A 27,511-nucleotide genomic window follows, 5' to 3' on the forward strand; every position below is an offset into this window, starting at 1 on the left:
CTCATATATAGTCCAATGAAGTAGTTGTACTTCAACCCCTCAAGGGTTACGAACCACTCCCTCTACCTCTTAAATTCTCAAGTTGATCACTAGCAAAGCTTAATAAACAATTAACACGACTCGTGTCGTAACTAAGCTCTAATCAGTAAGTAATACACTTCGGCTGAATTCTTTAACAATTTTATTTTATAATCTGATCCCTTTCTTGCTGTTGGCTGTAATTAAGGGGAATCACCTATGAACGAAACTAATGAACACGAAAAATAATAAGTTTTTTTTTTTTTTAAAGGAGAATATTCTATGTATATTATAATTTCTTTTGCAAATTGTACTTTAGCAATAATTAAGGTTCAACGCTTCATGTGTAAGACTATAATCCATCTTAAGCCATATCACATAAGTTCGGGTCTTGAGGAATAAGCAAATATTCACCCCTCAAAAAATTTTACTTGTTAAGCATTAAACATACGAGTATTCAAAAACATAATCGATGCATACTTGCATAGTTGCATTGCACCACGTTAGCAATGTAACCTTCTAAAAATATGAGATTTGGATTAGATCGATAAATTTCCAAAAACATTTGATCAGTTGATAAGCCATGTTATAGATTATACCGAAAATAAAACTTTCTATTAAAAGTACAATAAACTAGTGTGTTATAAAATATAATCATCAAACATCTTGATTCCTTATGGACCTCAGGTGGGTGTGGGTTGAACTAGATGCTAAACTTGTTCGGTAAACCAAATTCTCTACAAGTTCAGCCTTCAATTCCTCTCTAATAGTCTTAACAAGTCAAGCTTTTCCGCGATAGAAATGATTCTTGGAATCAACTCAACCAATAGTCTAGCAACACTATCCATGGCGGTTTCACTCTCATCGCGTATCCCCTCCCAAGCCTTCAATATATATTCGTCACGCAGCAACATATCAAGATTCTGCATGCTCAGAGGTGAGTCTGATAGAAACACAGATCAGTATTACAAGAACTTGATCAAAGATAATCCTGTAAATACCCTGCTTCTGGGAAACTATGCCAGATTTCTGAAAGAGGTAGGATACTCTTATTATAATTCTCATGCATTGTCCGGTAAAATAACAAAACCAAAATTTTTTTTTTTTAGAGTGAGTTTTCTGGTTTAATATCGTGCAGGTTAAAGGTGATTTGGCCAAAGCAGAAGAATACTGTGAACGTGCGATACGTGCGAAAGCTGAAGATGGGAATGTACTCTCTCTCTATGGGGAACTAATATGGCAAATCAGCAAGGACGTAACTCGAGCTGAGACTTATTTTCACCAAGCTGTTCTCTCTGATCCTAATGACAGGTACAGTGTATACGAGGCGGTAAACCCAGCATTATTATTCCTTGCCTATGTATCTGAACTTTACACAGCCTGAATTGGACTCAACTCGACCCAATAAATACAACATGATTTAAATATTTACAGTGACTCGCCTGAACAACAAACCCAGGCCGACCTGACACAGCACCAAATAATTCATATCTTGAATATGACCTAAATGGCTATATATGATATATTCAAACACACTTGAGCCAAATAGAAACTGAATCAAGCAACCCATTTCCCACCTCTAATCGGTAATGATTGGGTGAGTAATTTGACATTCAAATCAAGATGGGTTTAGTGTATTCTGTTCCTTAAGTTTTCTTGCATGCATCCTGGTATTTTTCCTGATACAACTCTGCAATAATGTCAATGCAATGCAGTTACATTCTCGCATCATATGCAAGATTTCTGTGGGAAGCTGAAGAAAAAGATGAAGGCAAAGACCATTCAGAGTCAGCAACAACAAGATGATCTCAAAATAAAAACTGCTCAAACTCAAACTATAGCGACAACATAAGGATGTGTTGGAAGAATAAACATTGTAAATAACAAAATATTGTTCCAAATGCAAACTATGCCAATTTGATCAATTTAGTCATCCCCCATAAGCTACTTATGTATCATAAACTACAACTGGTGTACGAGAGAATCCCAAAATTTACCCACAACCACACTTCAATGGAAGACCACTAAAAGAGTAATTAATAGGAGCAATAGATTCTTAAGGATAAACAACTCGAAAAAGCAATGACCAGACAATCCAAAGAAATTGCAAATGCAGACTCAGACTCTTAAGCTACCAGACTGGCATTCTAAAAGGCAAGAACAACCAAACCTCACCAAACTATGGACAAACTGCTTCATTGACAGCATAATCATGTTCTACTAAGCCAACACTTCGTGGAGGCGAATGAATCCAACTGCACCCAAGCTTTCTCTTCAATGCTCTGATACAACTTCTTGCTTGATTGGGAGCTGGACTTGATCTTCGACAATAGGCCCGTCCTCAATTTCAGAATGAGCTTCACCCTGATCAGATGTTGGATCTTCCTCATCGACATGAGCAATCGGTGCAGAACCTGGGTCAGAGGGAGAAACTTCCTCTTCCACACGGGCAATAGGAGCAGATTCTGGGTTTGACACAGGAACATCTTCCTCAACACGTGCTATAGGTGGAGACCCATTTACCGGATGATCCAGCACTTTAGCATTTTTAGACAAGCGCGTCTTCTCGGAAGGCAATCTAGGAAGGGACTTCCTCTGAGGCCGTTTAGACTGTATAGGTGAAGGTCCTTTGCTAGAGTTGGTTTGTGAGACCGCCTTCACATCCAAACTTAGTCTTCCAGGTCGTTGGTTTTGATCTCCATCTTCAGCTTCCATTGATGATGGATTTTTTTTTCTACCCAGCTTCGGCGATCTGGGACGTGTAGTTGGTATCTGAATCAGGAGGCAAATAGAAATTGTAGATCATATTTAACATTTAAGAGATAATAAAAGCAAAGCTATGACCAATTAAGAGCATAGGAAAGGAAGTGTACTGTGTGACTAAAAAGTGAAAGCAAGTCTAACAAAACAACTGTACACATCTTGCTCCTTTGAGTTTATACTTAAAAGCCAAGAAAAAAAATATATACATGCCGCGCATCCCAATAATCATTTTTCATTCAGGACAGATGGAGGGGATCAGGGGAAGCACATGTCTCACAAGAAAACCAAGGTTTTCGTTAATGCAAACAGCAAAAATTATGTCACACAAGTGAAGTTACATACATCCAGCCCCAATTTGCCTCGCCAGAGCAGGATTCTCTGCAGAGGCACTTGAGTAATGTTTATGTGCACTAAGATACAACCACCAAAAATGCCTCTGCAGAAAATCCTGCACTTCTGGGTATAGGTAACTTGTAAAAGCACCTCAATCCAAACCTTTGCGATCTAATTGACCCGGCAACATACAAGTGTTCCTAGAACCTAGGTCCTTAAATAATACGAAGTACTCCAATACTACCTCACTATCTAAACAATAGGTAACATTTGACTCTGACTGTTATAAATTGCAACTTAAAGCAATAAGTAGTCAAAAGTGAAACCATCATTTCTGGATTTAAATTTTGTAAGTTTATCTACTTAATTTGTTGACATGGTATCGCGGCACAAACCAATAAAAAGGAAACTAGGGGGAATACCTATCATATACCTAAAGCATTCAAATCCAACAGCCTACCTAACACTATAATGTATGGAGTAACACAGATCAAGAGGAAACTAGAGTTCTTAATGGCGTAAGAGTAGGGGTTTTCCTTGTATTATCGACAAAGAGGGAGCCAGGAGGCCCAACAGATACCATATTGAGTCAAAAAGGTGCGTAGCATACCTGTTCTGGTCCTGCAAATAAATGGAGACTCTAGAAAGTAGAAACAATCTCACATAAAACTTCCTTCAGATAAAGAACATAATCAAAGAATAAGTGAGAGGTTGCAAGTGGCCTCACAATGAATACTTAGAGCTCTACAAATATAAACATGGTTAGCAAGCTCAAGTACAAGACATGAGAAGCTGAATAAAGGCCTGAAAAAGCTACTGTAACTATATCCCTGCAGATAACAGTTCATTTGCTCACAATAAGCATAAAATGCCCATAAAGAGCTCTAAGCCCAGACAAAGGAAGAGTGAAGCAGCTATCAAATTTTGGTAGCCAGCAATAGGTCTAATGGAATATGCCAAACAACCAAGAGGGAGAAAAAACAAATACCTTCTTTAGTTCAGCTTTAGGAGGTGCAGGTTCCTGGTAGAAGTTAGGCATTGGTGTTGCTTTAAAATTTAAACTTTTCCGAAGCATCCTAATCTCAGCCTCTTGAGATTCCTGCAAACAAATATAACTCAGCACAAGAGTAATATGTATTCAATGACAATGGTTCTCCTCAGAAGAGTAAAAGCATAAGCATTCAAAAACAAAGAAAAACCTTGGACTTTGCTTGCATGTTATTTTTCTCTTCTTCTAGCGCATGAATTTTTTCCTCGAGTTTGGTATAAAACTGTCCAACAGCAAGAACATGTCAAAATTCCAAATTATTTGAGACATAGTTGAAACAAGCGAAATATTCCTGAAGTGAATAAAAGGAGCAAACACAAACCTCTCTTCTCTTCTCAGCTCGTTCATGACACCTAAAGCTGAAACCATAAGATGGAAGTTTACCCTCTCTGCGGGCCTTGGCATCTGCTGCAGAGGGGCTTCTGCGAAGTAATTAAGGATAATCTGACATATGAAACTCAGAGATGGACTACAAGCAATTAAATAAAACTATAAACCTTGGAAAATATATCTTTTTACCCTAGCCAAATCAGAGCAAGGAAAAAAAGGGAGAGAAAGGCAGAAAGATCAACATTAAAAAGGATACTCAGAAGATTCCCCATTTCCATCGCTTGTAGTTGGAAGTTCTTTCTTGAGGGGCTTCAATTTGCGCTTTTCCCTGCATTCAAACAGTATTAAGTTAAAAATGATCAATGAAGAGAAACTGTAGTAAGCTAATAGCTCATCTACGGCTTCAAAAATTCTGATAAACAAAGATTATAATACATTTTATAAACAAAGCAGCCAGTATGGCAGTATTTAAAATCAAATGCTCTCAATGAATGGAGACTTACACAGTGCCTTCACATGTTACAGACTTTTCAGAGCCAGACATCAATTCAGTCTTTACAGGCTGCTGGATATTTAGAATGACTTACTGTTAGCAAATAACTGAAGGTAGAGGGGCAAATAGATTAATAGCACACGTCAAACTTGAACTAAAAAAGTAACCACCTTAGCTTTGTGGGTGTTGCTTATCACAGATGCAGGTTTCGTGGTCTTGCTCGGATTACTACTAGTAGCATGACGATCATTAAAAGATTTGGTCTTCACAATAGGCTGTTTTGGCTGCGTATTCACAGACAGAGCACCATTTGAAGTTGCCTTAACTTCTTTATTGTTGGTTTTCTTCTTAATAGAGGCCACCACAGCCTTTTTTGTGTTTGAAGGCTTCTCATTTTTGCCCCTGCCTTTGGGCTCCTTCACATCTTTATCTTTTGTTGTTTCCACCTCCTAAAAACCAATAGGTATACAATAAGCAGAAAACATGGCAACAAGCTGATGAGTATGTATCCCCAAAAATAGATGACTGAAGCAATGTACCTCAGAAGCCGCGGAACGACTGATTTCCACAGGCACATGAGTAAGCTCCTCCACTCCTTGAGTATAATCAACCATCCTTGCTCCATTTAACTCAGTACCATTTTCTTGGTAAGCATCAGGACCTACACCCACCATACTGCTTCCAGGAATTCCATTAACCTCCACTGCAATGTCTTCCTCCCCCGAGCCATGGTGATCATATTGAACACCATTTAGATCAACAGCACCAACCATACCAGTAACTATATCAGTGTCAGCATCCATCATCAGCTGCACATTGATAAAGAACTATGTTAGTTCTAAGAATTATATCAGAATGTCAAATTAAAGGTATGGGTGTCCGCTCTAGAAGACAACATAACCAATCAATCTTATTTCAAAATGAGCAATTGAGTAGTCCTGATTTGGAATGTTGGAAAATTAGGCTTTCCACAGATATTCACTATTCGAGCTTATTATTCAATAGTGAAGAAGGCTGTTGGCCTGTTGCCCTAGATTATGGAACAGTTCATAATTTTGAAAATCAAATCCAACATTAATATTGAAACCTTCTACCGCAGATCATAAATTGAAGCTATCCTTGATGCAAAGGTAAGACAATCACTCCATTTTAGTGGTAAGCATATTAGGTTTTCTGCATTTAAGGCCTCTCTCTTACTACAACTTTAAAGGAAAGCTTGGTGCACTAATATGCCCTCGCTTTTGCCACATCACACACTCAACTGTAATCCATTTCATTGGGCCTAATACACCACATTGAACTGCAAATGACAACAAAAACTGAAAAACCTGTCGATTTTCTTCCATTGCATTGCATTGCCGAGTACCATAATTACAGTCCGAAACTTCTCTTTCAAGAGATGATAAGTTCATTGCCCAACAAATAACAGATTCTACAATGAACAGTTTCTAGATATCAGGCAATCGGATTCATACCCGAGTCCAACACAAAAACCCATATTCTAGTCCGAGCATCTCATCATACATATGCAGTGGATCAGAAAAACAAGAATCATCATCTCATAAGAAATTTTAATTGCTCACATACATAGAACCAGAAATCTTGATAACATAATTCCTCCAATACTAGTTACTAAACCCCTATAGTTGATAATTGCTATTAACAACACATTATCAATCAAAACTTCATAATATTCTATCAAACAGCACAAAGTCACTTCAACTTCATGATTTCAACTACAATTTGTCAATTCATTCACTTCACTTTCCTAGAGCAAGTGAACTAAGTTCATAGCAAAATTAGGTCACAATAACTCAAACAAGCAATTATACTTCAAATCTCAAAACCCCCATTATGCTAAACCAAAAACTAGATCCCCCAAATTCACTAAACATGTATCAAATCCAACCCACAAAAACAAAACAAAGAAACCCAGAAACCAACAAAGTTGCTACTAAAAATCAAACTAAAAAACACCCAGAAAAGATTAAAAAGAAAGCATTTTGATCACCTGGGAATTACAGCAACATTAACCAACTCGATCTGAGACAAACACAGAACAAATGGGAAAAGGGAAGTTCTTCAATTTTCTGGGTAGTGGGTGAAAAAAACAAAAGATTAAATATTTTTGAAAGAAAACCCACGATCTTTGACAATGATTAAGAGATAACTGATTAGGTTTAGTTCTAGAAAATGGTTTGACAATTGGGTATTTTAAATTTTAATTGTTCTTTGAAGATTTGATGGTAAGAAGATTTGATTTTTGAATCAAAAATCAAAGAGAGGGGGGAAAGGGAGGGCTGAGAAAGCAGTTGTTGTTGAAAGAGAGTGACTGGGTAGGAGAGAGAAAGAGGTGGGGTTTTGAAAATGAGAATACCAGGTCACTTACACACGACCATTTTCAAGAAAGAGAGTGGGGGGGACTACTACACACCTTAGCTTGCTTGCACACTGTTCGGGCAGTAAGGATCATTGCGGTTGAAGAAGAGAAGAGGGAGTTGAGATTGAGGGTGATTTCACCCATTTTTGGCAAAATCTTAACCTCATCTCCTTACTCGACTATAGGCTATAAAAACTGACTCGATCCAATTTGAAAATAGCTTGATGTAAATTTGATTTGTATGGGCACAATGATTTAGCATGACTCAAATTCGAACTGAACCTGACCTGACTTGACCCGTCTAGACCCAACCAAACCCAATTAAGTGACATTAATTGACACCTCTAGGTCTCGAACTTGTTAGTTTTGTAGATTTGGGTTATTGTAGCAAAATACAGCCTGATAAGGTTTTATTTTATACTACGTATTCCACATTGAGACTTGAGTACTTCGTATTAGCCTTGGTAATTTGAGGTGGAATAGCATGTGGTTGAAAAGTTAATGCACAAATCCATTAAGTTGAGGTGAACCATTTTAGGGCTATCTTGGCTTTTAGGGTCGGGCGTGCTTTGACCTAAATTTGCAATTTTTGGACTACCTATATCGTATTTTTCCCAACCAAGACAGCTAACGTGCTGAATAATTGATGATTAAATTATTGGTTAAGATAAGTATTAATAAGTGTTAATGTTTTCAAGGTTCGATTTACAACTATCAAACAATGATTGGTCAAGACTCAAGAAGTCAAGAGTTTGACAATTGTAAATTGAACTTTGATAATTGTAATTAGCCCATATCAAAATTCATTCAAACATATATATTTTCCAAAACTTATCGGGAAAATACAAGTTAATTTGCCAAATAAACGAATTTTTGTTAATATGGTGGCATTTTTGTAAATATATTGAAAAAACAGGGTCATTTATTAAGTACTGTTCAATTACTGTTTGCTTTTTGCTTTTACTGTTTAGTAAGGAAATTACACATGTACCCCTCAACTAGTACATGAAAAGACGCATATACCCCTCCATTGCTACTTGAAAAGACAATTATACCCCCAAATAAACAAATTCGTTAATCTGGGAAATTGACTGGGGTCGGCTCAAACTTATCTTATATGTATTTATTAACCCTTATTTGATTTTTTTTTTTTAAATAAATACTCCGTAATAATAAGGCGTATAGAGAGCAAGACTTAAATAGCACATAGAACTCGTTATATTTCTCCCAATATAATATAGACTTTTTAGTTAATTAAGTTGAAATTGAATAATTTATTTGTAACTTGCCTTCTTAATAAAGAGCGAGTAAATCAAAGTAGATGTATGAATAGCAATACACCCTATCTACAAGTTGGAAGAAATAAAAAAAAACCTAACCTAGGGCTAGATTTATTAAAAGGATTAGAAAAAAGTACGAAGTATTTATTTGTGTTATTACTCATGCCCCTTAATATTGTGTATGTGTAAGAACGCTAGTTGCATAGTACAATAATATGATCTTTTTTTTTTTTTTGACAAGACAATAATATGATCGTTTGATAAAGATAAATTGATCTGTTAGTTGTACATAGCATTCGATATATTATTTAAACTATAGTTCTAGACTTCTAGTACAACCCAAAAATCATATTGTACATGAAATGGCAGTATATGTTTTATGCTACTCCTTAAATAAATAAAGTAAATATATATACTGCAAATACAAACCAAGAAACATACTACCTCCGTTACATATTAGTTGCAACTTTGAAATATTTTATCTCTCACAAATATTACCCAAAGTTGCAACTAATATGTAACGGAGGTAGTAATCAATTTCGTTGTCTACAAATGTAGTAATGTACATACTACGTATTAATGTATATCATCCTTAATTAATCCTTAAATGAAGTGATTAAGCTGACCGTATTGTTAATTAATTATTTAACTTAGGGCTTTGTTATGATGATGACTTTAGTTAATAGTTACTGTTAACATATGGATGATTAATTGTTGGCAGATCAACTAATGAACATGATTGTCCTGTTTCCTACCTTGGGTTCAAATTGTGGTTCAAAATTTAAACATTTGCTTCTCACAATATGCATAGAGATCTACATTATGATTAAGGGAAAATACAAATTAATCTGCATAAACGAATTTTTGTTAATCTGATGCCATTTTTGTAAATATATTGAAAAACCAAGGTCATTTATTAAGTACTGTTCAAGTATTGTTTGCTTTTTGCTTTTACAGTTTGATGAGGAAATTACACATGTAACCCTCAACTAGTACATGAAAAGACGCATATACCCCTCCACTGCTACTTGAAAAGACAATTATACCCCCAGATAAACAAAATTTATTTATCTGGGAAATTGACTGGGTATCCCTCTATGATTAATAGTATATATTTGTTTAGTGAGATCTTTATTATAAATAGTTAGTTAGATTCATCATGCAGATATTATTTTTGAGTTATTTTCAAATATAAGAGGATGAATTGAATTGAATATGATGTGTTTAAAAGGAGGACGAAGATGAATTAAAATTTTGATTTGAGAGCTAAGCTAACACGTAGTTAAATTAATAATCAAGATTATCATTTTTAAGTATCCTTAGAATTGGTATAAAGGTTGTGATCAGATCATTCAAACAAATTTTAATTCTAGAGTTTATACTATATACATAGATCACTCTATAAAAATTTACTCAGTATCAATAAATTTTGTGTAAATAGTTCAACGATGGGTTGCTATTAGTCACCTACTACTCAATAAAAGACTAAAGACTTAAGACTTTAGTTTATTCTTCTATAGCTCACATGTTTTTAAAAAAATACTTTGACAATATAATTTTAAGGTATTTAAAACATGTCAACCATTTAAAAAAATGCAATAAGGTCAATCCTTGCGAAGTTTCTTAAATCAACATCTATAACTCTGTGGAGTATCATATGAAGTAGTGCTTCATATTATTATATCGGATTTGGTCAATATAATAATATGTCAAATGTGTGGTATTTGCATTATTTATAAGCTAAGCTAGAATTTGATAGATAATTAGACATTATATTTTGTAAACTCTCAAACTTATTTACCAAAGTAATCCGAATTCCTTAAATCATTGCACAAAAAAATTACTCCGTGTTACACTTAATCAAATGTAATTCAAAGCACATTTTGAAATCAATTAGAAGTAGGGAATTTATCTCTTGAATTTCACGCATTTGTACTCAATGTCCATTATCTAAACCTCTTTTATTCAATCTTGAATTGAATTTTGGCGGTTGTTATTTCCTTTGCTTGAATTTCACTTATATTAACATAAATAGTGTATTTTACTCATCTAATTTTCAATTATTAAACTTACATAATAGCTCGAACTTTAGATCTTAGTAGCGCTTATTCTAATTAGTTGTAATTTGAACTTGGATAAATCTTAGCAGAACTTATTTTCCCTAAACTTATTTTTATCTTAATGTACTTGAACTTATTTAATCTAAAATAAGTGAAAATAAGGTGAACGGAACAATACCTTATTAGACGTAAAGCGAGGGGATATATACATAAATTGGTTGAAGTCATCACTCTTAAGTCTTAATTAATCTTAATAATATAGAAAATGAACAATTTAAATCCACTAGTCACGTGTAGTGAAGAGAGAACATAGGTTGAGGGAGCATAAGTTGCATGGGATGTTTGATAGTGGTTTCAGAATTCATGCATAACACCATCTCACATTTAATACACTAACTTCCATTCTCCAAACATGTCCACGAGGTGCACTTTTGTGGACTCCATTTTAGAGCACATCTTGCGTCATAATAGCCCTAAATATCCACTTTTTTCTTTTTACATTATCAAACTCTTTTTTGATAGTTCCATTAATAATATTTCTAAGATAAAAGATTATTGGAAGTATATAAACACTAGTTACATATTCTATATACAGTTCGATAAATATAAACGCTCTTCTATTTTAATAAAAAGTTTTATATACTACGGAGTAATTTTTTATATTGTTATCAATTTGGTAGTCTATGCGTTTATTCTTAATATAGTTCGTACGAACTATATGTCTACCAAAAATTAACTCTGAATGCGACTTAATGAAACATATCCAACATAGGATGGATAGATGGAAGAAAGTGAAATTATGCGTCAATGCGTGTAATAGTTATTATAGCATTTCTCACTTGCCTATGAAAGACTAAAGTGAAGAAGTAGTTACTATCTCAAGCAAAGAAACAATTGCTAGGTTTAAGCAACTCTTAACTCTATATACAATCAAAATTTACATTTTGACAAATAAATTGTGTCACATACATTATTAATATTAATACTTTTTTCCCGGCCCTTTTAAATAAATTCTTGATGTTTATTCTTAAAAATGGCATACTAACATAATGTTTAAATATTAATTCCTTTTTTTTTTCTTCACAATTATACAAGTAATAGATCAGTACCACTTTAATGCAGATAACATCCAAATAATACTTGAATTAGCCAGGCCAGGAGCTACCCCACTTGAGCTTGTAGAATGTATGTTATCCTAAATACAAAAAGAAGAAAATGAAAATAGCAAAATAAAATGGGGTTTGTTTTCAAAGTTAGTCATAGTAATAATCTTTTAATCTCTTGACTTATATAGTTTGTAATTAAGGTGAGCAAGAAAAAATGGGTCCATTATTGAAGATCCTCATCCATAATTATTGTGTACTTGTCGCATCATATTTCTAATCTAATCTTTTTTTGATATAAAATTTCTAATCTAATCTTTCTTATAATGTTATCGTCTCATATTTTTTTTTTTTAAGTAACTTATAATTGATAATGTTAATTAATGTCGATTCCATCTGCTATTTGGTTTAACTTATTAGAGCAATAGAGGGTAATTAAGGGGGAAAAAAAGGATTTGTCAATTTTGAAAATATCTAATAAGATAAATCTGATAAAATTTCACATGACTATATAGGTTTATATGTCCGGAGTAGTATCATGTATAAATCACCATGTATAGTCAAATTAGATAATATAAACATTGTAATAAAGAACATAGGGAAATTTGAGTAACAAAAAAGCCTAAAAGGACCTTTAAATGTAGATGAATAATGAATATGTATTTATGTATGAAACTAGGAATGAAATTTGAGCAAAGAAAGTATACAATTAATTTTCTCGAAACATCTCAATTGACTGTTTAATATATAATTAATCCCGATTTTCTTTAATTTCAACCTAATGATGGCTACAGTTTCTCAATTGTCACTTTAATTCAACTAATTAGCATCACTTTCTTGTTTGCTGGCCTCTAGCTTTAAATCAGGGACCCTCTCTAAGCTGTGTCTAATAAAAGTTGATTTATTATAAAATTTTGCATTATATGATTTAATCACATTATGTACCTTCTTAAATAAATGAATTTTGTTTGACATTTAAATTAAATGAGGTATTTGCATATTGGATTATAAAAGACCTATTTACGCAGTCATGAATCATGTGGCTAATAACTTCTAAATAGTTAGTTGGACAACTCATACGAGAATAACATAATTTCATGACAAAATTTGTAGGATGAAAGGCCGAGAACACAAAGATACCTTGCTGAAATATCACAAAGGGACTGATAAAAGTAATTTGAAATTTAACATGAGTTAACTTTTATCTTACCTATAATCAATAATATACCTTAATGATATTCCGTGAAATTTTGAAACCTCAAGGTTACGACATGATGTGTTCGCAAGAGAGAAAATCTAGTGTTGTTACAAGGGATCAAAGTGAGAATCAAGCTTGATTTGAGCCATCCAAAGCACATGGGTGTATCATGCAATGACTAAACCAAGGCCCCAAAGAAGGAAGAAAAAGGAAGAAAAATTACTAAGAAAATTTGGAGTGTACTCTTTTATCATATTATATAATATTGTTGGAATGTGATAATAACAAAAAATAACATATTGTTGGAAATGTAGCACAAGATTCCAATGTAGAAAAACTCAATACTAAGCACCGACGATAGATGCTTGATATTACACGATAACATATAGATCAATATATTTATACTAAAGGCGAAACCAGAAATGACACTTGTCATAACCTGGTTAAAAATTTTCCCTCCAAAAGGTTTTTTGTTTTTTTTTTTTTCTTCAAAGCTTCTTACAGAAGTATTTAATTTAATACTTACTTTACAATAATATTTCTTTTCTATTTGGCAAGTATATTCATTTTTACACAGTCAACAAAGATTTATATATTTATTTATTTTATGACGAGAACAAAGTCATATAATACAATAATGTAACATTATCTATAACTTTGTAATGTAATCCATGGTTATTTTTATTAGTCGTGCATGCAATTCTTCCTCTGTTTTCTTTAAAGATTCAAAAAAATTGTAATTACAGAACTTTCATCGTCCTATTTTGCAATTTGATATTATTTTTTATAGTAAAATAATTGTATTAAACTCATGATAAATATTGAAATTACCGTGCATGGCACGGGATCTAACCTAGTAGATAAATAAAAGTCTAAAACATATTGAAAGTTTTTATAGTAATTTATTTGGACATATTTGGTCAAATAGCCCCAGTTTCAGGAAACATAAGACAGCCTCTTATTTTGGACTTAGGTGTTTGGAATTATGTTTTTGAACTTAAAACAAGGTAATTTCTTGATTAACTATTTCTTAGCTTTGGATTTATTAAAGGAAAATGATATTTTAAATTTGGTCAATTTTAATTTAAAATATCAATATAATTCTGAGCGTTTCTAAACTGTGTTTGAGGATGTCTCCTGTATACTTCTTTGGTAGTTTATGTGCTATGTTACTTTGTTTTTGTCAATCAAACAACTTTATGAATTTTAATTTTTATTTATGAATATTTTAGTTAATATATTGCATGAATTTCGTTGTTATATATTGACATACAATTAAACTTCATTTGTTTGTAATCATCAAATTTTTAAACCCGAGACATTAATGTCAAGTATTTAATTTGCTACGAGTGAATGATAAAAATGTGTTTTTACTGTTCTACTTAGGATAAGTTTAATAAGATTATATGCATTACATAATTGCAGAACCAACATTGACAATGATAGTTTCAAGCAATACCATCATCATCAATACTGTATTATCCAAGGTAAGAAGCCAGTTTCAAACAACCTAGGAAATTTCCAAAATGGGCAATCAGATATCGCCCTGCAGCTAATTTTAATTGATAGTACAAATTAATACAAATTCTATCAAAATAGTACAGATTATCTTCCCTATTCACCAAAAAATATAGTGTATGATCTAACCCTTCCATGATCCATAGCAGCAGTGAAAGTGCAAAATACTTTTCAAGATGTTAAGTATCACCATATTTTCGCTTGGAAGCTCCAGTTGGAGCATATGCTCAAGAAGATTTCCACCTTACACCCGAATTGACTAACTTGATATAGACATTCTTAAAATCCTCAAAAAATAAATCCTGGTCATTCGCGTAATTTGTAATCCATCTGCACTTGAAACAATGTTGCCATCGGGCATTAGCACTTCAATAGCAGCAAGAACAAGTATTTTTGATGCAAATGTTTTGGTTATACGGTTTTTTAACCAAGGTTTCGTGCAATGATCAATGCTCATAAAAATCTGGAGCACTAAGGCTGTGTTTGGTTCAATTATTCAAGAGTATAAGATTGGAGAGGATAGGGAGAAAGAGAATTATGGCATTTTTTCCTTCCACTCTTGGCAGAACTATTAACCTTTTTACAAGACAAACAAAGGAGTATAAGAGAACTAACTATTGTTCGTGGAAAAATGATTAGTAAGCTATGAACACTAGGTAACAAAACCTATATCAAGGATTCCAGCAACTGTGAAGAGAAGATGCTATGCCTAATGCCCAAATAAGATGCAAGCTAAGCAGACCAAGCAGAAATAATGGTATGCTGCTGCAATACCCGAAATTTGAAAGAAGGCAATTCAATGCAGAAAATAATGATGAAATCATCATGAAAGGGAAAATATCTGACCTTAAGCATTCATCATCCTCTACTAATGCACGATCCGAAGGAAGTCCAACCATACTTGACATTCCAGCTGAAATTAAGGAACAACATTTAATGAGAACTCCTAAAGCAGGGAATGTAATTGACAAGTAACCATTAGTGTACATCATCACATGCAGAAATTAATGTTGAAATCCACTCAGTAATTTCAGTTGCTGGAAAACCGCATATCTGAATCTGATTAACTTAGGGCCTGTTCTCTTACGTTGAAATTCAGTTCAGTTCAGCTGAGTTAAGTTCAGTTCAATTTAGCTCCTAATTTCCTTCTCTTATAAAATATTCATTTCAGTTCAGTTCTGTTCAGTTCTGTTCAGCTGAGTTCAGTTCAGTTCAGTTCAGTTCAGTCAATGAGAACAGGCCCTTAGTGTGCTCATCATATAATTCAAGATTTATAAGAGTGTTATCCTCAGTTGAATAAGCATATGAAAGTGCAATTTGCCTGATTTCAGAATTTACACCAAATGGTGCAATACTAGTAGTCACTTCTTCCTCTACTTCCGTGAAGTCATATAATAACTTATGTCAAAAAGCCTTACAGATCAGGTGAAATGATATCATATATGATGCTGGCTGCGCCAGAAAATATCAGTTGTTTAATATCTTCATGTATGCTTAGCAATAGAAACTTTAAGTTCCTTGAACTATTACATACAACAAACGGCAACAACAACTTAATTTAGCCTATTATTCTCTTTGATTGTGGATTTGCAAATTAGTACACATACTCAATAAGAATTTAATGAAGTGAGTTGACTGACCTGATGACAGCCATGGTTTCTCAAGGAGAATCTTGTAGTATGAATTGTCAAATACGATGGGGCTTCCAAAACCTTTACTTCCAAGAGTATGCGCCCCAGAAAGAGCAACGAGTTCTTGTGTGCTGTTCACAATGTAGGGCAGGCTTTAAACGAAAAACTAATACAAATAAAGGATACAGAGTACAATTCAAGTTAAGTACAGCACGCATGGTGCAATAATTTAATCAGTAGTAATCAAAGCAGTTGTAAAATGCCAGCAACTTTAAGGGGCAATTAATTGAGTTCTTAGTTACTTGATATTCTATCAATCCAGGAATGATTGTCAATAAAGTTGTCTGATTTCTTCATAATAAAGGACTCCACATGGTTTACTCAAAACGCTTCTTAAAATAGTTGTGACACCTATCAAGATATCACTCAATTAAGTGGAGATATCTTAGAAAGCCCCATCATAATCAACATACTTTTGGTTAAGTGACTAAGATCTCCAAACATTCCAAAATAGCATATGCGACTATTGTATCCAGCAAAAAGCACTTCAGCAGGAACAACCTGATTGTGAATTACTAAAGTTCTGTGCTGAATTCTCAGTAAGTAGGTTGGCCCAAAACATGGCAGCCCAAACTTAAATGCAAGTGTTTGTTTGCAGTTTCAGAGTCAGGAAAGAAAAAAAACCTAGTGACAGACAAAACACCCCATTAGGATCAATACGCTACATACTAACATCAAAAAAGGACCATTAAACTCAGCTGTATCTTCCAAATCAAGATTTGAAGGATGAAATCAGAATGAGGCTGAGAAGAAAAAGGCATGAAACTATGATGATTGGAATCTGGTGTCGTGAATCTTAGAATAAACTGTAACAGATGAGGTGGTTTGAAAGCAATATGGCCCTATACTGATAAAAATATCAAATTTAAAAGAAGCTCAATCTAAGTATACGCACTCACGAAAAGCCCTTTCTTTGAAAACACTGTTTTAAACTTGGTGCATCCAGTGATTCCTCGGGTAGTTTTTCTTCAGGATCAGGAGTCCTGTAAAATGAAATAAGCAGGTTGTCATAAGAGCATGTACAACGGTGAACTGAAACATATTTCTATCCTCTTGCCTCTTTACAATAGATTATAGAGAGGGTATGTCAATGCATAAGGGGAAACATCATTGGGCCCAATGACAGTTCCTATAAAATCCACCATTCTAAGTATATTTACACACCCAAAATGAAACTCAACAAGAAAATAAGATTAAACTAAAATTTTTGTCCACAGGCAGTCAGGCACTCTCAATCCAAGTGTAAGGAGATTAATTACATCGAATCAAGTCTTCCCAAACGAACTGGAATATCTGGACCTCCACAAATTGAGACTGCTTCAGCTCCTGCTACAGCAATCATGTCCGCCCAGGACACTAATAGCACAAAAAAAACAAATTATAACTAATAAGCCTGCCTAGAATAAAAGTTCAACCTCAAGAACTTTGAAACAATTATCAAGAACCAGCTCACCTGATTGTCTCTCATCCACTACATTTTTAGCTTTCTCAATGATCTAAAACAGGCATCCGATGACAAGTTAGGAGGTTGCTGTCATATTAGAGCGGACCAGACATGACATGTATAAATAAATTTCCCATAGAACAGGCTTTCCCCAATGATGCAACATGCAACTGCAAATATTTTGCATGATGTGATATCTGGGGATACAAATATTACCAAATACGAAATCATGGAACATTTTGAGGTTAGGAGAAGCATGCCTTTAGAGACTTCTTTAGCCCTTTATTCTCAGGCCTTTCAAGTTCGTATGTTATAGAGCCATTCATACCTCCTGCACAGAAAAATCAGGGTATTATAAGGGTGCATCCAAATTAGTAGTGCCAGCTGCCAAGTTGGCTCTAGAATAATAAAGAGGAATAAGGTCTATCTATGCCATATAATTTTTACAATTTACCGTTATAGGCACTAAAAGTTTTACTCTATCGTGACAACGGGTTCAATAAACCAGGTCACGGAGACATCTGCCATGCTTATGTCTCAGATGTATCAGCAGCATTCAATAGTACTCAGAAGTTGTATTCACAACAATTAAAGGCTGTAGTTACATTTTGTGAGGGATATGTTGTTTGTTTTACTCAGCTCCATATAATTGTCGACAATCTAGCTTAAACCAAGTTGTACCAGAATTGGTTATAATCATGTAGCTACTAGCTAGGATAACAACAATTCAGGATCAAGTTACATTTTCTTTAACCCAGTAGCAGTCCCTTACTCCCTTGAATACCTGAATTCTCACTGAGCTCAAAGGTTCCTGCATCATGAAACACGAGACGAAGTACACCAGCAGCCTTTCCTTTGGACAAAACCTTCTTTATCTCATCCTTTAAAAGTAGGTAATCAGGAGCTCCCATCCTTTATTAAGTTGAGAAGAAAGAAAAATTATAAAGATCCAGTGAACCCAAAATGATGAATTAAATTAAGGTTGGAATACATGTACTAAGAACATTTGATATCATAAACTTATAACATCGCTTTTAAGTTCAAACCATTACAAAATTCCACAGAATCAGAAGCTTCTAAAATTCTGTCATTGAGAGGACATACTCACCACTCAAGTGAGTCAAAAGCATGCATATAGTGGAATACTGGATCAAAGTTGGTCATGTAAGATAGTTTTTTGCATTAAATTTTAACATGTACACAAAGTCGAGGCAGGAAAATTCAGGCTAAAAAGCACACCTTTCAGTAGTTACTAAAACTCTAAAAGGACCCAGAAACTATGCTAAAACATCAATATAAGAAAGATCACAAACTTTGCTATAAGTGACTAAAACATGGAGATGGAAATAACAGACCCAAAAGCACCAGGAGAACATATGTACTCACTCTTCTGCTTCAGCATTAAAATCTTTGACATATTCTTGCAAAGGGAATAAAGAAGGTAGAGTGACAGAAAGTAAAATGAGTCCTCTCCTCCCACACGAGCCGAGATTTCCATAACCATCTGTAAGCAAAGCATTAAGCATCATATGGTTCATATTATCCATAAATCATTTTAACACAAGATCAAACTAAAAGTGCATATCTTAAATCATTGGCTATGTCAAGCTAAAATGTAATAATTTATCAAGCTTAAGGTCATTACTCCCAATTCTTACCTTTTGCTTTTAAATAAACAATCTACATACTTGTGCTTTTCCATTATTTTGGAAGATAAATCAACAATATTGGATTTCTTTTTTCTTTCAAGATATGTGTAGTCATAAAATATGTTACTCGGACTCTTCATTTCACCCCAAATTACCCGTAAATTTCGATATGTATTGATTGAAGTCCTTTGGATACAGTTTAAGTTCGGGAATTCAGCTCATATCATATTTAATTGATGAAATAATCAAATAAGTTTCATTTTGGATCATATTTTCAGTGTCAATTAGATTATTAGGAAAATTTAAAAAGTACTTAATTTCTTCATGCACCGTTAACTATCATGACCCTTTAAATTGTACCATTCCCTTAAACAAGAACAAATAATTAAAACATATCAAAATATCAAATGCCCACAAAAATTAAATAACGGAAAATTTCATAATTGATTGAATGTAAATAAATTTTATAAAAGAAACTAGTATATGATGAAATTACCTGAAGTGGGTGGAAGAGCAGAGGTAGGAGAGAGAAAGGGAGCTACTTTGGCGCCAAATTGGACGGTTGACGGCGGATATTTGGCGGGAAAATTGAATTTATTGAGTGAATTTGATGATTAATGGGTGGCAACGCAGCCGCGTAATATCGACGATTCGCCGCCGGTGGTGGTCATCTTCAGCCAACGGTCCAAAATATTTATCTGATCCATTTTATTCTTGCATTTATTTTATTTTATTTTTTGATAAATTATGTGTATATTGGGCTTTATACAACATAAATTTATTTGGATAATGTTTATGACAAGCCCATGGTGATACGTCAAATGGCTAGACGTATCGAAATTGACTCGAACCAAAATCGTACATGTACTTTATACGTAATTTGAAAAGAAATTGACAGGAAAATTTATACTTCTTTCGGACTTTTTTTTAATCCTAATTAACATTTTGAGTTTTATACGTGTACCTCCTGCTGGAATGAGAAATAATTGCCTAGATGACACGGTGCTGACTACCGAGGGGCGAGGGTAGAATGAAGAAATCTAAGACAGCCACCCCAGGCAGCAACAGAGTTTACCAAAGAAGAAATTATAGAGATATTGTCTATTAGTCAAACTAATAGCATTTCTTTGTTTGCAACAACCCCATTTAAAACAAGAAAATAATACAGTATGTTACAATAAGGTTGAGTATCATTCAATACTGACTTCATGACTTGCTTAATTGACTTACCTAGAAATAGTAGTTTCTGCTGCTTTGATTTGATAATCTTTCCTGCAGACATTTCAGAAGTACCAAATCAGGCAAGTAATGACCGACAAGATTACACAACAAGCAATTCCTTGATCATCATCTACAATTCACAAACACACTGATATCAATGAATCAGTTATGTTCCATTACTACAATACAAAAAAGATGACAGAATTTTAAAGATCTGAACTACATGACTCCTGTATACAGTCAGAAAATTTGATTAAACTAATCCTTCACCATTATCTATAACTATAACACCAGCTATCTTGGCCCTGAGAGCTGGACAGCTGACAGAACAGAGGAACTCCCAGTCCCATTGCCCGTCGATGTATAAAACTTCGGAGAAAACCCCACACTTGTTAAGGAAGATGTTGGAGGATGAGGAACAGGACAGACTCCTTCAAGCATTTGGACAACTGTAGTCATAGGGGGTCTCATTGACATGTCTTCTTGTATGCACCATAATGCAACCTTGATCGCGGTTCTTACACTGTCTTCATTAGGGTCATATTCAAGGCTCGAATCAAGGATTTCTCTTAGCTTCCCTTCCTCCATCATCTTGAAAGCATAGCCTGCAAAATGGGATTTTTCAGAAGGAAGTGAAGGATCATAGTTTTTCCTTCCTCCTATGATCTCAAGCAACACCATTCCGTAGCTGTAAACATCGCTTTTCTCTGAGATTGCGTAGTTTGTTATCCATTCAGGTGCAAGATACCCACGTGTGCCTCGAAGGGTGGTGTAGACATGGCTTTGCTCCCTTGACATCAATTTGGCTAGCCCGAAATCTGATACCTTAGCCACAAAGTGAGCATCAAGGAGTACATTCTCCGGCTTGATGTCACAATGAACAATCTTCACTTCACAGTCTTCATGAAGATATGCTAGCCCTTTTGCAGTACCCACTGCAATGTTGAACCTTGTTGGCCAATCCAGCACACAATCATTATCGATATTCCTTTTGAAAATCCATTTATCTAAAGACCCATTTTCCATGAACTCATACACTAGAAGCCAGTGGTTTCCTTCAGTACAAAAACCCTTTATTTTGACCAGATGAATGTGATGGATGCTACCTATGATGCTAACTTCTGCTCGAAACTCCTTAACCCCCTGACCCATTCCTTCGAGTTTCTTCACAGCAAGTAAAGTTCCATCCGGCAGCTTGCCTTGGTAAACCGACCCAAACCCTCCTTGCCCGAGTTTCAAAGAGAAGTTGTTGGTTGCTTCCTGAAGAAACTTGTAGCTATATCTGACTGGCATCCCAGAGAATGACTCAAAGAAACTTTCATCTTCCGAAGTGACAAGAAAAGATTTGAGCACTTCCGTTTTCTTCATGTAATACCTGTATCCTCCACAAACCATAGCCACAATGAATACAGTCAGGACTACAATAGAGATGACTATTGCCAAGTGCTTACTTTTGCTTCGGTCATCCACTTCTCCAACAACACCATTCTTCAAAACTTTAACATAGACGGAATATTTGGAAGAGGGATCAGAGATAAAACTTCCGATCCAATCAAAGAGGAAGCAGTTGTGCAAAGTTTTATCAAAGATTAAACCGAGGCAAGAACAATTAGAAGCACATGAAGCCTGGCAGTCGTCCAAATTAGTTTTCATGGATGGCTTAGTGAACCCAAGAGCAAAGTAACTAAGGTCATCTCCGGCATTGACTAAATCATAACTCTCATCTGGATTTCCACATGGAGCAGAGATGCCAGCATTACACGACCGAGAGACTAGACCTGAAGGGCACCGGCACCTACTGCTAGAGCAAGTGAGGTACAAATCACAAGGCTCAGGTGTTCCACAAGGATCATTAGGTATTTTCACTGCAGAATTAACCTTTAAAGGTCCATTTCCAAGGGTGTATAAGGCCAGAAATCCATCACTCCGCAAGACTGCAACCCAAGTTGAATTTCTAGCAGTAGGATTGGAAGAGAGCACAAATTGCCATAACAAGGCATTGTTCTTATCATAGAACTTCCATGAATTTGACTCAATCCTAGCTGAACTAATCACACCACCATCCTTATTAATGATCTTCCGGGTGTCCTTTCTCATGGACCAATATGTCTGGGGTGTGTTATGCCCAGTAGAAAGAATCATATCCCCAAACTTGATCTTAAGAACATATGTCAAGTTACTCTTAGTAGGATCAGGATTACTCGATAGCTGCATTCCTTGTACAAAATCCTGATTCGAAAGAAGAGTGTTGGTAGGATACCTAAAACTCTCCCAAACTATGGAGCTATTATCACTCCCAAGCAACACCAAGTTCCCTGAATTCTGCAATTCAATCACAGACACCAGTTTTCCACCAGTATCAGGTTCCCATATCGCCTTCCCTTTGCTATGAAGGGACACACTACCATCAGTTTGAAACACAAACTTATCAGAATTGGCAACCGGGGAGGCTGTATTTGCAGTCCACACAATCGTGGAGCTGTCTCGGTGTATGATCACTAATACGAACAAGGTGACATCATTTGTGGGTTTGAACCCAAAAGCAAATGTAGAATCATTTGATAACAGAAACAACCCATTATGATCAATATGACTCATTTGAGAGGCTTGATACCCTGGAGTTATTATGCCAATTTGCTGAACAGAAGCAATACAGGGTTGGGCAAATGCTAGAAAAACTAGTATACTTACTGGGCAAATTAAAAAAAAGAAACCCAAGTTTCCCATAGCTAACTAAAAACAAAATTTTTGTACTACAAGAGCTAAAAAAGACTCACAAATAAACTTTATAGTTTTATATCCAAGAAAGATTGACTTACCTAAATTGGGAATTTGATCAGGAAAGCTTACAATCTTCTAGGACTGATATAATTTATAAAAATGAAACCTTTAAAAGCTTTATGTGTTTTAGAGTAAAGCAAGATGAAAACAACGCGTAAATATGACTTATATTACACCTAAGTTGGTAAAGTCGTGGGCAATGGTATCCAAAACTTGACCAAATCCGTCTTAACTATGTTAGAATAAAAACAAACTACCTTAGTACCTTGCATAAATTGGCTGAGAATAAAAATATTACAAATAATAAGATAATGATAGTAATTCAATAGGTGCACTCAACTTAATTCAGATAAGAAGGTGGAAATTTAACAGCCCCCACAAAGTTCAAAGTCTTAATGCAGTTGAACAGAAGTCAAAGAAAGAGATGGGCCACCACCCTAGCCATAAACTTATAAATGCTAGTAGCCGAATTAGAAGAACCTCAGTCACTCACCCTCAACCCTCCAAGGCACCAACTCTCCATTTCCCATATTATATAATTATGAGATTATCTATCTTAAACTATATGTTTGTTTATATTATCTCAAATAAATATACACAAGTGGGAAATCTACTGTGTATGGGCATATTCTGAACACATATGGCCTATTAAACAGATGAAGTTTCATACCATTCATGTAACAGAATATGAACTCATTGCATTAAGGTTATGATCATTAGAGTTATTGTATATAAATATCTAGGGGAAATTGATTGGTTGGCCACACCACCACGGTCGAATGGCCAGCCATTTTTAGCTATTTTCACACGAAATTCTTGTTGAACTAGCTGAGTTAATAGGATGGAGGAGGGAAATAATATTTGTCATTTACTCTTCTTGTTTGTGAATTGTTCCTAATTGCACCATAGGCGGAGTATATTTTGCTTCTAATGTTTTCTAATTTTACAGTGATGGCACTTGTAGAGCATTCCAATCGAGAACCAACACCCAGGACAATTACAACTACTAGTAGTGATTTGAACATGTAGACATATGATGTGCTAAATTCTGTCTGTTGGATCATTGAATTCACAAGCTACAATCAGCTTAAACTATCTTTATATTCTGTGTTGCATATATATTTGCATTATTGTAAGTTCTATATAATATATATAATGGCTATACATAAAGCTAAGTAGACTGAATCATTTAAACTGCAACTTAAAATTACTATCTTTCCTAGTTAACAAAGTGTAAACCAGTGTTCAAGATTAAAAGATCATCCAAAACAACTCCAAAATTTAGGATACCCCAAATAATACTTCTAAAAATCTAAAATAACACAAATTTGCAAAACCTCTTAGATCTTCACCCAAACTTTTTAGCTTCACCTCCTTTCCTCACTTGATTTCAAAGCACAACCAAAATATTAGTTTAATCTGATTTCAATTGTAGATGTCGTATGGACATAGTAATAAATATAGTCAATCCAAATCGACTCGTAGCGTAGTGCCTACACTTGTTCAATGAGCCTCATTTCACTCAAAAATGGTTAAACCCCTGAACATGATGCCTCACATTTAAACTTTAAAGTATAAAGTATTCAACCATTGATTTTTTATCAATTTCAAGTATAAGGTCACAAGTCTCACAACAGTTGTCCATGTAGCAACCTATAGTATTGTCCGGGGCCAAAAACTAGTTATTACGAGTATTTTCTCCAGTGTTTCATAAAAGTATACACATTTCAGTTGCGCACATATTGAAAATTGAATTTTTTTTTATTTTTTTTTCCAAGAATTCAACTTCAATACAATTTAACATTAATATAACCCAACCAAATAAATAATTAAAGAATGGAAATGAAATCGAGAAAATCATAAACTAAAATTACCTTCAGTAAAAATGACCCTAAAATTGGACCGTTGAAGGCGAAGATTTGGCGGGGGATTTGAATTTTATGTCTGCCTAAATCGAAACTCGGCCGCCGGTACAGATCGACGACTGATCGTCATCTTCGAAAAACGATTGAAGAAATAAAAATTATAAATTGATTTTCTTTCAAAATTTCAAGTATTTATTTGTTATTATGGGATCTTGTGTTAATATTGGCCTTCCCTAAAAAGCAAAGTGTTAATATTGGGCTTCGTATTAAATAGGTCTCCTTTGGGTCACACTAATTTTGGGATGTCAATTTTGTAAGACTTCAAAAGTTTTAGAATTTTTTTCCAGATAGAAAGTCGATGTATGTTAATATTCGAGTATCGTGATTGATCAATTATAAATTTATGAATAATGAATGGGATAAACGGATAATGCTTACTACGGAAGTACGGAATAACTTGTTACACGTATCAACAGTTATATTTTTTTTTGGTGAAACTGAGCAGATATATTAAGCCTTAAAAGGCATTAGAGAAGCAGTTAGATAATTACAGTCCATAAGTAAGTTCAGAATTAGACCATAAGCAGTTAGATATATCAACAGTTATATGATATCAGTATATGTACGGAGTATTTATTTTTTAAAAACCAATATTACAATATATATTTATATGTATTTAACTTATATAATTTTAAATTTCACGTATCATTATTTCAACAAAAATAAAAATTACTAAATGTATGATTTGATGTAGACATCTCTTCATGGAAGAGGTGATATCTTATGATTTTCATTCATGATTCTTACAAAGTTCTTTTGAGGTATCACTTTTATTGGTAGATTTAAAATACAAATCATAGTTATGACTGAATCTCATTTGTTGTAGACACGTAGTATGTTGGTTGTTTACTACGGGTAGAATTTCTTGCAAAACTCAACAAACTTTTTATTTTTTCTAATAGACTCTTCACTCGTGCAACATCCCTTCCCCAGTTCCTCCTAACTTTGCTTAGGATTCTTAGCTAATTAAGCAGTGCAAGTAGTTCAAAGACGTAAGACATAAGATTGATTTTATCTCATTTTGTTTTATAATATAAAGTGTGTATAAGTGTAACAATTAACAACCCTATTGGTCAAAATTCAAAAGGTTGAATCGAACAAAGATGCAATAGTCAAACTTGTTACATAATTGAAGTTGAAAATGGTCAATTTTTATTGTTTCTTAACAAAGATAATGGAAACAATTGGATACTCTTTCCATATTATGGTGCACTCTCTTTAGACTTTGTTTCAGATTCTGATTTGGGTTTTGCTTCGTTAGACTTGTGGTTTTTTTTTTTTTTTTTTTTTTGGTTGATTGAGTGGACTGAGTAGTGCGATAGTAGTTGGACAGTTATATTGCATATTAGCCTCCCATTTGCATGAAAATTCAATCATGTTACAACTCTTGTTAAGTCAATCAAATTGCATAATCCGAGTAATTAAATAATGGATCATTCATATCTGATTAAATGTCATTTTTGAAAAATTGAGTTAAATACTACTGTAAATTTATTTTTCATTATACTTCGTACTAAGAAGTGTATTTTGATCACGTCACAAGTTAACAAGTTGTCTCTTTTTAGAATACGTGACTTACTTTGTACAGTACTTCGTTTTAATTAAAGGTGATGGAAATCATGGAAACAATTGTTGTAAATTAAGGGTATTTTCATAGGCTATAATAATAAGTAAACAATAAGATCGAAAAGATGATCTTGTGACAATGAAAGAGTATGGTGTGTCGTGATGCAAATCACTGACTTGAAAACGAAATTCCGGCGCAACCGAGGTGCACAATTGTATTCGCCGGCACGTTCCCTAAGGTTAACACACCACTTCCACACAAAGGCACTTTTGGGTGGAAGGTTATTGGAGCCAAGTTTATGCCCAATATAGAGTAAGTGTTTAGCTTATGTTTGATGTGTAATTTTCTTGGTATATATAATCAGAAAATGATCCTTCAACTTATAATAATGGATGGAGGAAGATGGAAGATCATAGAAGAATATTTTCCATCAATGAAGGGTGAATAAATCAGAATAAAGATGAAGATTTAATCACCATAAGCATCATCTTAAATGTAGGGGTTATAAGGAATCAAAAGAGAACAAGAAAGGAATCCAAGAAAAAGGTAAAAAGACGCTCAAGAACTCGGTATCCCACTTGCCTGGACCGGGCAAGACTACGCTTGACCGGGCGAGCAAGCCCAGCCAAACGTGGCTTCTCGCGCCCGACCGGGCAAGCTTGCCCGGTCAGCCCGGGCAAATGAGATTTCTCATTTTTCTTGAAAAATA

The 27,511-nt window shown here is 34.4% G+C and overlaps 1 protein-coding gene and 2 pseudogenes across 3 annotated transcripts; all 3 read right to left on the minus strand.

Moving 5' to 3' along the window:
* Positions 1 to 1,821: 1,821 nt before the first annotated feature.
* LOC145594525 (protein WVD2-like 6) lies at positions 1,822 to 7,368 on the minus strand. 2 transcript variants are annotated; one of them, XM_081650837.1, is made up of 9 exons: positions 6,997 to 7,368; positions 5,525 to 5,794; positions 5,156 to 5,434; positions 4,996 to 5,054; positions 4,749 to 4,820; positions 4,485 to 4,584; positions 4,314 to 4,385; positions 4,103 to 4,213; positions 1,822 to 2,790 (listed from the first exon to the last, which is right to left on the minus strand). In XM_081650837.1, exons 2-9 carry the CDS (start codon positions 5,789 to 5,791, stop codon positions 2,293 to 2,295), a joined length of 1,458 nt encoding a protein of 485 aa, XP_081506963.1. In that variant the 5' UTR covers positions 5,792 to 5,794; positions 6,997 to 7,368; the 3' UTR covers positions 1,822 to 2,292. The 2 variants fall into 2 exon arrangements, with proteins under 2 accessions (XP_081506963.1, XP_081506962.1); XM_081650836.1 differs by having other exon boundaries at positions 4,996 to 5,057; positions 6,997 to 7,367.
* A 7,030-nt stretch (positions 7,369 to 14,398) lies between these two features.
* Positions 14,399 to 20,015, minus strand: LOC145594830 (putative L-ascorbate peroxidase 6; annotated as a pseudogene). The gene is made up of 10 exons (XR_014102873.1): positions 19,805 to 20,015; positions 19,046 to 19,163; positions 18,444 to 18,571; positions 17,920 to 17,990; positions 17,669 to 17,711; positions 17,475 to 17,571; positions 17,115 to 17,198; positions 16,165 to 16,286; positions 15,371 to 15,437; positions 14,399 to 14,854 (listed from the first exon to the last, which is right to left on the minus strand). The product of XR_014102873.1 is annotated as a putative L-ascorbate peroxidase 6 (transcript).
* Positions 20,016 to 20,823: 808 nt separating this feature from the next.
* LOC145595264 (G-type lectin S-receptor-like serine/threonine-protein kinase SD2-5 pseudogene) lies at positions 20,824 to 23,256 on the minus strand (annotated as a pseudogene).
* Between the last annotated feature and the right edge of the window lie 4,255 nt (positions 23,257 to 27,511).

Source organism: Chenopodium album, chromosome 19 (genome assembly GCF_948465745.1).
Source record: "Chenopodium album chromosome 19, dcCheAlbu1.1, whole genome shotgun sequence".
NCBI lineage: Eukaryota > Viridiplantae > Streptophyta > Magnoliopsida > Caryophyllales > Amaranthaceae > Chenopodium > Chenopodium album.

Excerpts from the sequence above, each read along its gene's own strand:
- LOC145594525 (XM_081650836.1), bottom strand. The coding sequence starts at position 5,791 with ATGATGGATGCTGACACTGATATAGTTACTGGTATGGTTGGTGCTGTT. Across the intron at positions 4,821-4,995 it reads GTAACATGTGAAGGCACTGT|GGAAAAGCGCAAATTGAAGC; the intron begins GTAAGTCTCCAT and ends GTTTGAATGCAG. Across the intron at positions 2,791-4,102 it reads CTAAAGCTGAACTAAAGAAG|ATACCAACTACACGTCCCAG; the intron begins GTATTTGTTTTT and ends CTCCTGATTCAG.